General features: G+C 38.4%; 1 protein-coding gene across 9 annotated transcripts in view; it reads left to right on the top strand.

Annotated features, from left to right (window-relative positions):
* Window positions 1–10773, top strand: part of taok1a (TAO kinase 1a) — a 195276-nt gene extending 184503 nt beyond the window's left edge. For all 9 annotated transcript variants that reach the window (XM_068010461.1, XM_068010460.1, XM_068010459.1 and 6 more), the window contains 2 exons: window positions 2192–2374; window positions 3574–10773. In XM_068010461.1, the coding sequence (XP_067866562.1) occupies window positions 2192–2374; window positions 3574–4035 (645 nt within the window). In that variant the 3' untranslated portion in view covers window positions 4036–10773. The remainder of the gene's footprint in view (window positions 1–2191; window positions 2375–3573) is intronic.
* Window positions 10774–12494: the final 1721 nt, after the last annotated feature.

The raw sequence follows: 12494 nt of genomic DNA, 5'->3' as shown, positions 1-12494 counted from the left end.
CTGATGTGCTGGGCTCCCCCATCATTGAGGATGGGGATATTTGTGGAGCCACCTCCTCCAGCTAGTTGTTTAATTGTCCACCACCATTCACGACTGGATGTGGCAGGACTGCAGAGCTTTGTTCTGATTCGTTGGTTATGGGATCGATTAGCTCTGTCTATTGCATGTTGCTTACGCAGTTTGGCATGCAGATGGTCCTGTGTTGTTGCTTCATCAGGTTGACCCCTCATTTTGAGGTATCCCAGGAATGCTCCCCTGCACTCTTCATTGAACCAGGGTTGGTCTCCTGGCTTGATGGTAATGGTAGAGTGGGGGATATGCCGGGTCATGAGGTTACAGATTGTGGTTGAGTACAATTCTGCTGCTCCTGTGGCACACAGCGCCTCATGGATGCCCAGTTTTGCATTGCTAGATCTGTTCGAAATCTATCCCATTTAGCACAGTGGTAGTACCACACAACACGATGGAGGGTATCCTCAATGTGAAGGCAGGACTCGTCTCCACAACAACTGTGTGGTGGTCACTCCTACCAATACTGTCATGGACAGATGCATCTGCGGCAGGCAGGTTGGTGAGGACGAGGTCAAGTATGTTTTCCCCTCTTGTTGGTTCCCTCACCACCTGCCGCATACCCAGTCTAGCAGATATGTCCTTTAGGACTCGGCCAGCTCGGTCAGTAGTGGTGCTACCAAGCCACTCTTGGTGATGGACATTGAAGTTCCCTACCCAGAGTACATTCTGTGCCCTTGCCACCCTCAGTGCTTCCTCCAAGTGCTGTTCAACATGGAGGAGTACTGACTCATCAGCTGAGGGAGGGCAGTAGCTGGTAATCAGCAGGTGGTTTCCATGTCCATGTTTGACCTGATGCCATGAGACTTCATGGAGTCCAGAGTCGATGTTGAGGACTCCCAAGGCAATTCTGTCCCTACTGTATACCACTGTGCCGCCACCTCTGGTGGGTCTGTCCTGCCGGTGGGACATTGACTGTAAGGTATGATTCCGTAAGTATGACTATGTCAGGCTGTTGCTTGACTAGTCTGTGGGACAGCTCTTCCAACTTTGGCACAAGCCCCCAGATGGTAATAAGGAGGACTTTGCAGGGTCGACAGAGCTGGGTTTGCCATTGTCGTTTCCGGTTCCTAGGGTGATGCCAGGTGGTCCGTCCAGTTTCATTCCTTTTTATTGACTTCTTCGCGGTTCAATACAACTGAGTGGCTTGCTAGGCCATTTCAGAGGGCATGTAAGAGTCAACCACATTGCTGTGGGGCTGGAGTCACAGGTAAAGACAGCAGATTTCCTTCCCTAAAGGACATTAGTGAACCAGATGGGTTTTTACAACAATTGACAGTTTCATGGCCATCATTAGACTAGCTTTTTAATTGCAGGTTTATTAATTGAATTCAAATTCCACCTTCTGCTTTGGTGAGAAAGTCCCCAGAGCAATACCCTGGGTCTCTGGATTACTAGTCCAGTGACAATTCCACTACGCCACCGCCTCCCCCATTTAAATCATGAACAGGAAGTGGAATAAAGATTGGGAATTACAGATGGAATTAAGGGAGAGATAAAAGTTATTTTACTACTTTTAAATCTTCAACATTAATTTTCTTCTGAGGGAATGAGACTCAACACTTGTAAAATTGATCTTTCTGGGCCAGAGATGGTGTTCAGTAATTACACTATTACCTCGTTTAAAACTCACTCTAACATTTTCAGCCATTTTTAGTACAGAAGTAATGGGTAAATACCCAATTACATTGATTTCAACACCAAAGCTATCCATGAGGACCACTTGTGGAGGATCAGGATATCTCTGACAGCAACTTTTAGATTTCCATGTTTAACTGTGCAGGCGCAGAAATTGCTGTCAGAGTTACCCTGTAATAACGGCGAGTGCCTATAGCCTCACCGTTGTTATTACCACAAAATCCAGGCCAATATTTTGAAATTACACAGAACACAGAAGGCTCTCATACATGCAGGATAATGCAACATCGGGGTCTTATCTGACTAATTTTATTTTTCATATGTATCAATAAACCAAAACTCCACTGTAATGTTGCAGCAAGGTTGATCACTTCACGGTATACCTCTTACATTTGTTCATTGTCAAAGTCACTTGTTAGCTGATCTGAGCAATTATTCTATCTTAATTTCAAATATTCTTCAATTTCTTTTTCCCTTTTTACAGTTACGCTTAGATGAAGCTCAAGAGGCGGAATGTCAGGTTCTGAAAATGCAGTTGCAACAGGAGCTTGAGCTGCTTAACGCATACCAGAGCAAAATAAAAATGCAGACTGAGGCACAGCATGAGCGTGAACGCAAAGAGTTGGAACAGAGAGTCTCGTTACGCAGAGCCCTACTGGAGCAAAAGGTACAACATAATTCCATGTGACTGTGAATACTAAAATGCCAACCTGTCACCTTCAGAGCTTCAATACTGATTTAATATTTCAAACAAGCTACAGAAGTGCAATACAACCATTTCACTAATACTTGTTGCAATTTGCATCTCCTCGATTAGTCTCTAAACATCTTGATGAAGAGTGGATACTGTTGTCATATTTATACTTTAAAAGTTTTAAAATTTCACAAAGTTTTAGTAGTTTCTCCTCATTAATTTGTAAAAGGATTGTTGAGTAAATTAGGTTTTAAGCAAGTGAAGCGGGGGTGGGGGGGAAAGAGAACAAAAGGGAAGGTGTGATAGGGCAGGAGAGATTAAATGAGAAAAGATGTCATGGGACAAAGGCAAAGGAAGTGCTAATGGTATGGTAAAAGAGCATTAGTCCAGGGAGTGGTACTGTCAGAGTAATAGCTCTGTCCAAAAGCACAATAATGAGAAACCAAGGAACTGCTACAACTATCACTCTGGCTTCATTTTGGAAAAAAGCATTACTGAAAACCACATCCAAGTCAGTACACATCCATAAACAGCTTGAGGTGGAGTTCCAATTGCAGCAGCTGAAGTTGAGAGGCATGTGAGCAAACTGGGCCTGGGCATTTCAAGTGCTTTGAGTAGCTTAGAGGTCCTACTTGAACAGTTGTGTCGGTAAAGGTATTGTCACAAATCATCAACAGGTTAAGAGAATGCCATTATCTCTCTCCAATCTTCTGATTAAAAAGAGCTTGGCTGTCCAAGTCATTCTTTTTAGTCAGTAGGAAATTTACCGACAATAGAGCACACATGTGAGAAACTGTCATAGGTTCATCCAGATATTTCTTGGTAGCAGTAAATATTACTGCATTAGCAACTACATTATAATGACATTTGTTACAACACTGCTTCCCATTAACAGTTCATAACAATTTGGAGGCTATAAATTATATCTGCTGCATAAGCAGATGGATACACTGATGTTGCAGAATTATTTTCCTATGCTACATATAAATTTTAATTTTGAAACAGCTGTTGCAATGAATATTGATAGAATAGACATACAATATTATAATACCACTTGGTATGTGCAGAGGATTTCCTTTCAAGCTCATAAGTCATGAAGTTTGGATACATTAAATATTATAATGTATACAAGTTATAGTTTCAATCCTTCCAATTGTATTTTCCTTTTCCAGATTGAAGAGGAGATGCTGGCACTACAGAACGAACGCACTGAGAGAATACGAAGCTTACTGGAACGTCAAGCCCGAGAAATAGAGGCTTTTGACTCTGAGAGCATGAGACTTGGCTTTAGCAACATGGTGCTTTCTAATCTGTCTCCAGAGGCTTTCAGCCATAGTTACCCTGGAGCTACCAGTTGGTCTCACCACCCTTCTGGAGGAGCAGGACATCACTGGGGTCACCCCATGGGTGGCCACCCACCAGCCTGGGGTCATCCTATGTCAGGTGGATCCCAACCTTGGGGACATCCTGCTGGCCCAGTTGTTGCTGTACCCAGGGGAGGTAGTATGGGGGTTCGCAACAGTCCCCAAGCGCTCAGGCGGACGGCTTCTGGAGGCAGATCTGAACAAGGCATGAGCAGGAGCACAAGTGTCACATCGCAAATTTCAAATGGTTCACACATGTCTTACACATAATTTTAATAGGTTGGGGGAACAGTTGTGTTACTGCTGTCTTGCCTCCATGCTCTGCAAAAACTGCCCATTATGCATCATTTTGAAAGCCCTCTGTTGGTACTGCGGTTGGGTTGCAGAGTGCAGGCATGTTTGCCTAGCCTTTCAGGAAAAACAGGTCTTTTATGTTAGTACGGAATGTTTTCAATTGTCAACATTTCATACATTATATGTTTAATCAGCCCTTGAGAAAAAATGTGAAGGAAGGTCAAAAGAAAATTCTTGCTGAGCCTTGTTCTCTCCAGCTGGTGGCATTGTAACACCGTGACTTCCCTTTTCTTGTCCTTATTAGCATATTAGCAGCATACTTTCCAAGTTGTGGTATTGGAAATTATCTTTGTAAAAAAAAAATACTTTTGGTTGCCATTAGTTTATGCTGGCTATCACACCATTGTACTTTTTCAAGGGCTGAACCAGTAATCTCACCAGCTGCTAACCAACGTTATATTTGTTTGTCTAAGGCATTTATGTGCTGAAATAGGTATATATGAGAAAACAAGAAGTTTAAATTCTATTCCTTGAGCAGAAAAGAAAATATAGTGAACAGACTGGAAGTTGGGCTGTATTTGAAAGTGGGACCGAATTAAAGTCTGGTACAAGCATTTGGTATTTATGTACAGCCACAAACCTGCATTTGTTTACTGGTCAGTTACTCCTCTGGCATTAACCCTTTGCTACATTATCTGTGAGTTATTTAGCCACTAACATGTCTAAGTATGGACACTAGTTAATAGGAGAAATATTAATTTTAACTAATGCATAACAATGATGCCATAATAATTCGCCAAATAATAGATTAAAGAAAAACTGCCTTTTGCTAACTGTTTTGATTTTCCCCACTCCATTATTTTCAGATTTATTCATTATGTGTAGCATACTCCTTTTTGCAAACCTTCCCACCACCCACTGAGCATGTTACGTGGCTCAAAAATGGTGATGATACACCATAAAGAACATGCTCCAAATTTAAGGTGTTTACAAACTACCATAGAAAGCAGTTTTAAACTCCACATCTGAGAATTAACAACCCATTACCATTACTGAAAACCACATATATTGTTCTTAAAAACCGTTTCGATACAGAACACTATTTTTAAATTATACAGATAGTATAATTTTATTTTTAATAAGTAAAAATTAGAGTGTTTTTGTAATAGGCTGTTGTACAATGTGTCCTGACCTTTGGCACATCTCAATAAGGACTTTACAAGGTGCGTGGTCTGAGTTGTACAATAATCTATTGCCACTATACTGTGAACATTATTGTCCCTTCAGAAAGAACACTGCAGTAAGTAAAACGCTTCCCTAAAATTCAGGTTACATCGGAAAAGTTTTTTTTTAAATTGAGGAATGTATGTATCTGTAAATATGTAGTAAATTGGAATTGCTGAGCTGCTGGCCTAGTTCCTGACTTTTTTATACTGAATTTAGGTTCTGTCAACTTAAAAAAAAAAGAACTTAGTGCCATTATTAGCACAGTGAGCATGCCTATGACTTTTTAGCATTCTATGTATCACTATTACTACGCTGTAGTATAATGTAATAAGTCTTAAATGTGTTATACAGACAAGAAAATACATCTGAAAGCTATGCTTGCTTCGTGTCCTTCCAGTGCTGACTGACTGACTGGGCAGTAGAAAATTCTATGTATATACTGCATTCCATATAGGAACTACTTTTGGTATAAACGTATGCTGAGATGACATTAAATTTTGCCAATAACCTAACTTGTTACTTCATGTTGCATTGTGCAACTTGTCACATAAGTTTTGTTGTCATTACATTGCCAAAATCTTTGATATGGGTCAGAAGGCAGGTTGGTTAAGTGTTTTCACATAGTTAACTTCTCAGTTACTTTGGCATGGTTTGAATTATTCCCCTCCCTGCCCCATGTGATTGGTTTGTTTCTGCTGTTAGCTGCAGTTTGGCATTTTAATACTAGATTTTTATGCCCAGTAAATTGGTGCCTGCACTCTTTTCTAAGTAATTGCAAATTATAATTTTATTATAAGATTAAGGGGAGAACCAAGTGCTGAGAACAGAATATTTCTCAACTTTGCATTTGAATGATGGTACAGTGATCATTTATGCAAGGTGCTTGAATAATTTTTACTGGTGGAAACTGATATCTAAATTTTAGACTTGTAATCAACACTGCTTAGATAATAGCTCATGAGTATTGTCCACTTTGATATTTGAGAACAAGCAGTCTGGTATGATAACCTCACTGGTTCAAGTATCTTTATTAAATTAGGTCATGACTTTGAGATGAAATAATTAACTGACACTTATGCTTACATATTCCATTAGAGGACAGTAGTGAGTTAAGATTTTGACAAGTCTCCTCTGTTCTGTGATTAGCTACATTTTGAAAGATGATTTGCAAAAACTATTAGGTATCAGTGTCCCAAAAGCAGAATTTGCTACTTTGTCACAGGCTATTATTGGCTTTTAGCTTCTTTTCTAGCCATGGAAATATTTTTTTAAACTAAGAAATGTGTGTTTTGTAAATTGGATTTAAGGTGAAAGTTTAGCCACAATTTAAAACTTCTACCACAGTAAATTACATTTTTAAATATAGTTTTGGTTTAGTATTTGTGACAGAATTCTTTCCTTAATTTATCAGTTGCTTCCCCTTATTTTTAGTAAACTTAGTGTCCCATTTTTCTAAAAAATTAATCTACTTTATAGCTACTTCTATTTATAGATCTAAAAATGTTATTTTTTGGTCTTGGCACAAATCCTTTTGAGAATCTTGCCTGTTGTGCAAAGTTGGGTGCATGATCTGCTGACCAATGCTGCTCTGTGACAAGTTTCTAGTGGACTCATGAGAGTGTGCCAGAATGACTCAGCTCCTATTTAATTGTCTTTTTCCCTCCCCAATCTAGAACTACTTGATTTCCATTTAAGATTCTCCCTGATTATACAATGGGGTTCAGAAATTTACCATGGAGAGATTAACTGGCAATCTGCCATTGCATTGTACAGCATGTTAAAATTCAACACACTACCATCATGCTTTCAATTCTGTGATTTTTTTTTTAAGCAGACTGAGAGCAACAAGTTAGAAACTTAATGAGCAAGATCAGTAGAAAATAATGATAATGGCATTGGTGAAATTCATCATACACAGTGACTGAAAATGTTTCCGATCCCATGAATGCTCTGTGCTCATTCATTTGTTAAAAGTGGCTCAAGCGTGTGACTTCAACTCCTGGAACAGCGATGAATGTCAGCACTGATGCATATCTCACACTTTTGCTGGATTCTGTTCGCTGCCCTGGGTCTATGCACTTGAATACCCTACTAAAGCTTAACATTTACTGAACAATTTATGCAGTCAAATTTATCAACATTTCATTGTATTAATAGGATGCCACCTGGGCCTTGGGTGGGGAACCATATTTATACAATGCTGAACATGACAAGACTTAAATACTACCTTTGTCTATTATACAGTGAGAACCACCAAAGTGGGCAACAGAAGTGGTCACAGGAATATGTGTGCTCTACTTTTATATCCCTAGTATTTGTAATACACTTTAATTATAGTTCAAGTTAGCTCCATTAAATTTGCTGTATTTATCAGGGAATTCTGGGTGTTTAGGCTGCCTATATCTTCTGTAATGTTTATATTAAAAATATTTGAGTACTATTTTAGTATGAATTACAAAAGAAAAACATCCTCTTCAATCCCTGGTATCCCTTCTGTCACTCCCATACATTCTATTTTTGCTGCCATTCAGCATCTCTTCCTGTCCGCTCAATTTTGAGGTAGGCACCTCACCACGTGTGCCAATGCCCTGAATCCACAATTCTGTCACAGGATATTGGTTTAAAGTGTGTGTAATAGCTGTGGAAATCACCCTGTTTAATAACTAAGGTTGTAAAAGCTTTATTTCCACATTGTAATTAAGGTGACAGTTAAAGGAGTTGAAAATGGAGGAGGGTCCCAAGAATTGAATTTTTATAAGTCTATATATATAAAAAAACATAATTTTATGTTTCGGAATGAAAGAAGTATATGGTCAGTCATAGTGTATGATGTGATGAGTAGCAATCCAAGCTGCTTGCTAACTTTGCTTTGGAACATAAACTTGTAGAACAGTGCACAATAGTGGTTAATCGTTTGAGTATCAACATGTGATGCTGAGATATGTAGGTTTGCAAAGAAGCAAGCATTTCCCAGTACCACATAGAAGTTAGTCTGAGTATAACGCATAATTCATTTGGATTCCTATTTTTAGCAGCTGTCAGGCGATAATTAACTTGTTTTATTCTCCATTTTGTAATTAGCTCAAAAAAGGCAGAATTTGACGCTCAAGTGCAGTTTAAAATTAAAATTCTCCCATTCTGCAATCCAAACCTGCTGATCAGGTAGCTGCTGCACTGGGGACGGGTAAAAAGTCTGAACTTTAACTCTCTCCCATTAATTTATGTGGATGCGTATAGTAAAAATGCACTCAACTAGAATACTTCAACCCAAAGTAGAAATCCCTCAAAATAACACCAACTATGCACATTTTAGGGAGAAGACAGGATGATAGCTAGTGCAGAATCCTATAAAGACATTGAGTGCAAAGAAAGCAGTTTATCAATACTGTCAAAGTACCATGTATGTAATTTTTTTTGAGAAGCAACTACCAAAACATGTGCCAACAGTGTTGCTTTTTGTAGTTGACTTTGATAGTGTTTTTTGAAGGGATTATGCAGTTGCCAATTTAAGAATGCTACAGTGTAAAATGTGGCATAGTAACAGTGCAATTTACATGGTGACTTCACAGTCTTGATTATTTGTAGTTTCTTTTTACTGCATTGCTTGTGATTAGCTTTGTTAATTTTCACACAAGTTCTTGGGTAGAAACATTAGGCCACCCTTGTATGGCTGAACATAAGAACAAAATTGCATCAAGGTTGTGAATGATTCTATAGATCACTGTTGTCCAATTGAAATCACTGTCTAGATACTGGCATGGCTACGGTGAAACCATTTTAACCACATGTTCTAATTTTAGTGGAAAATGTCCATCATACACCTACACAGTGCAGATAAATGTAGTTTGCATGTGTATTAAAGGTTAAAGAATGCATGCATAAAGCGTGCAAATGAATGTTGCGATCATATACTCAATGTGTCTATCCCTCTTTTTATTTACTTTACTAATCAGAAATGCAATTAGTCACAAACGGATTCCCGATTAACCATATGTGGCTAGTGGCTATTATATTTGACAATTTGGCTAAAGATCACTTTAACTGCACTCCAAGCTGAGGGCAATGTGAAGATGAACAGTCCTAAATGAAGTAGGTTTGGGAGGTGAAAAAAAATGAACATCTAGCTGTAATCATTGTCCAACAACAATTATCTCAGACCTAAAATTTGTTATTTCAAATTCTGCCCATCAAGGGCTATTACACAGTTTTCTAAACTGCTCCCAATAAGCTTTTGTTTAAACTTTGGAATGCCCTTTATCTAGATTCACTGTTAAGAGGAAGAACAATGATTAGCCAATACTGCTGCCCAGCAGTCAGGACAGAAGGAAAAGGAGCTCACCAAGATCAACCTTGCGCTAAGATCTGTGGAATATTCAACAGTGGTTATTATGGTATAGTAGTAATCTGTTAACGTGTAGTACTGAGCTTTACCACCATTGAGGTAGGGAATGACTACATGCTGTTTGGTAAGCTGATCCAGTGTCCTTTTTTATTTAAAAAAAAAATCCCTTTTCTCTTGCTATAGTTGTTGCTGGCTCTGAACGAAGAAGAAAAATCACAGCTCTTATTGGGGATTCTGAATAAATTAACGCAGTTCCAGTTTTTAAAAATATATAGAGTGCATATAATTAAAGATGGCCTAATGACTTGACATCTTGTAAATTCATAATTTTATTAACAATTTCTTTGCAGTAAGATATTTATATGGTGTAAAGGGTTAAAGAAAACCACTAAACCCCCACAGTACTTGAAAAGGGTATTTGTACTAAAATACAGATGTTCATTACTAACTATGCTACTATCTGAATCCCTTTTGTTTTAGTATGCAACAAAAATATAGTTTAATGTGCATTAGTAATGAATGAGGGACTGTGAGAAATGTTAATATTGTACATTTTAAATAGCTTGCAGGAATTGTGACAAAAACTTGAGATTTCTAACATAAACATTTAAAAATGTTTTAACACTAGTCCCATGGGGTGAAGACAACACATGAATGTATAACCTATTCTAACCTAGATCAACTGGCTGGTTTTAACAAATCAGACAGCATGTTTGAGCTTCTTCAACTTTTATCTTTACATTTCTATTCTATTTTGGAGTTTTTATGTTCTCAGCATAATTTTGAATTTTATTTGCACATATACGGTAGAAAAATCTGAACGTTAAATTTTAACAACCAAATCTACTTTAATCAATTTTTTAGCAATATGTTATTCCAGTCGTTAATAGCCGGTTACCAATAAGTTCCTTCATCTGTATTTCTTTTTAAAATTGTACAGTAAAAATGTCAGTATTCTGGTAACTTCTGGTTCAACATACATTAGCTCATATAACCTGTATTAATTGTATAGATTGTGAAGTTAAGCTGTTACCAAGTGTCAGAGAAAGAGAATAGGGTCATATGTAATATTTTGTTTGTAATTATCCTTTGTATTGTTACAAAGGAGATGTTAAAATCAACTGTAATAAAGTAATTTTAGTACAGCTTGTGTATTTCTTTTGCTCATTTAACTTATTTCAGATGGCTGCAATATTATTAAATTGTGTGGGGTTTTTTTTACTATATAGGAATCTACATCTACATATGATTTGATATAAACGTAGCCACGCTGAAATCACTAATTGAGGTTGAATCCATTGAGTACAATTCTGAACTTTTAAAAAAAAAAGTTCACAAATTTTCCGTCGTCCCAATTAATGAAGAAAACAACTTAGTATTAATTGCAACAGGCACCTTTGAAGATAAGATAAATTTAATAAAAATTAAATCAGAAGGAATGCAAAAGAATGTGTATATTTGACTTTTATTTTGGAAATATATACATTGTTTTTGGAGATTTTTGTTCACTAAATATTTTTGATTTACAAATGTGAGGTTTGCCTTCTTAGATGCTGGATTTTCACACTGCCTTTTATAGGTGGTGATTTATAGTGTTTGGAGGCCATCTATTGTAAAACATAGAGCTGGAGGATTTGTCTCTATTTCTCAGTGGTTGCAATAAAATCCAAGCTTGATAGTAACTGTTTGGTATACAGCAGGGGAGTCCAACTTTTTCACGTGAGGGGCCACATTACAATTTTTGTCCTACATAGGGGACCAGTGAGCAAATTTCAGAACGATAGGCATTGGAAATTTATCTTACTATTAATCAAAACACCAAAAAGTGTGCATTTTTGTGAACAAGCTTTAAATGAGGAGACTAATTTATTAACTTTTTCATCACCATGTTGAACACTAATTTAGTGGGATACCTGGCATTGTTTTTGCTTGCACAAGTAGTCAATGTTTGCCCACACACTTGATGTAGCAATGTGGACTATTCCGGATAGATGTCCATCTGTCAGGGGTGATCTTGATCTTGTTTTGACGCTTTTTATTCTCTCTCTCACTCTCTGCCCTCTTTCTCTCCCCCTCTCCCTTCTCTCTCTCACTCTCCCCACTCTCTCCCACAAAAATACAAGGAATAGAAGCAGGAGTAGGCCATATGGCCCATCAAGCCTGTTCCACCATTCAGTACGATCATGGCTGATCTCAGGCTTCAACTCCACTTTTCTGCCCACTCGTCATATCCCTTGATTCCCTGAGAGACTCTCTATCCCCACCCCCATCTCGTGCGTTCTCTCTCTCTGCTCCCCGGGCCAGTGCTGATTTAAAGGACTACCTTACTCTCTCTCTGCTCCCTCAACACAACTCCACCCCGCGCCTCTGGCTGTGTGCTGGCCTGCTTCCTGCTCTCCGGTCCGTCTTTCTCCCACATAGTAGCTATTCCCGTGTACTCACTCCCTGAACTGCCAGAAAACAACAGGGGTGGCCAATCACAGAATACTTGCACTGTGAACTGCCAATTAACACACAGCCCACCCAGGCAGCCAGCTGTCAATCACACAGGATTGGCGGGCCTGATTTTGGGCCGTGGGCCATATGATAGACAACCCTGGCATCCAGTAATGGTAGATAGACATGCTTGCAGATATAGGAAAATAAAATTGCTGACTGGACGTTCCTGAAAATACCTAACTTCGGATAGAAATTTTTAAAAAACTTTGTGGATGCAAATTTTGTGCTCAGCAAGATGAAGACGGAACACTTCTATAGGAACAGGAGTAGGCCATTCAGCCCCTTGAGCTTATTCTATAATTCAGTGAGATCATGGTTGATCTCTATCCTAATTCTATTTTAGACGGCCATCATCAGCATTAAACAG

The sequence above is a fragment of the Heterodontus francisci genome, chromosome 30 (assembly GCF_036365525.1).
Source record: "Heterodontus francisci isolate sHetFra1 chromosome 30, sHetFra1.hap1, whole genome shotgun sequence".
Lineage (NCBI taxonomy): Eukaryota > Metazoa > Chordata > Chondrichthyes > Heterodontiformes > Heterodontidae > Heterodontus > Heterodontus francisci.
This window is presented reverse-complemented; position numbering and strand designations above follow the sequence as displayed.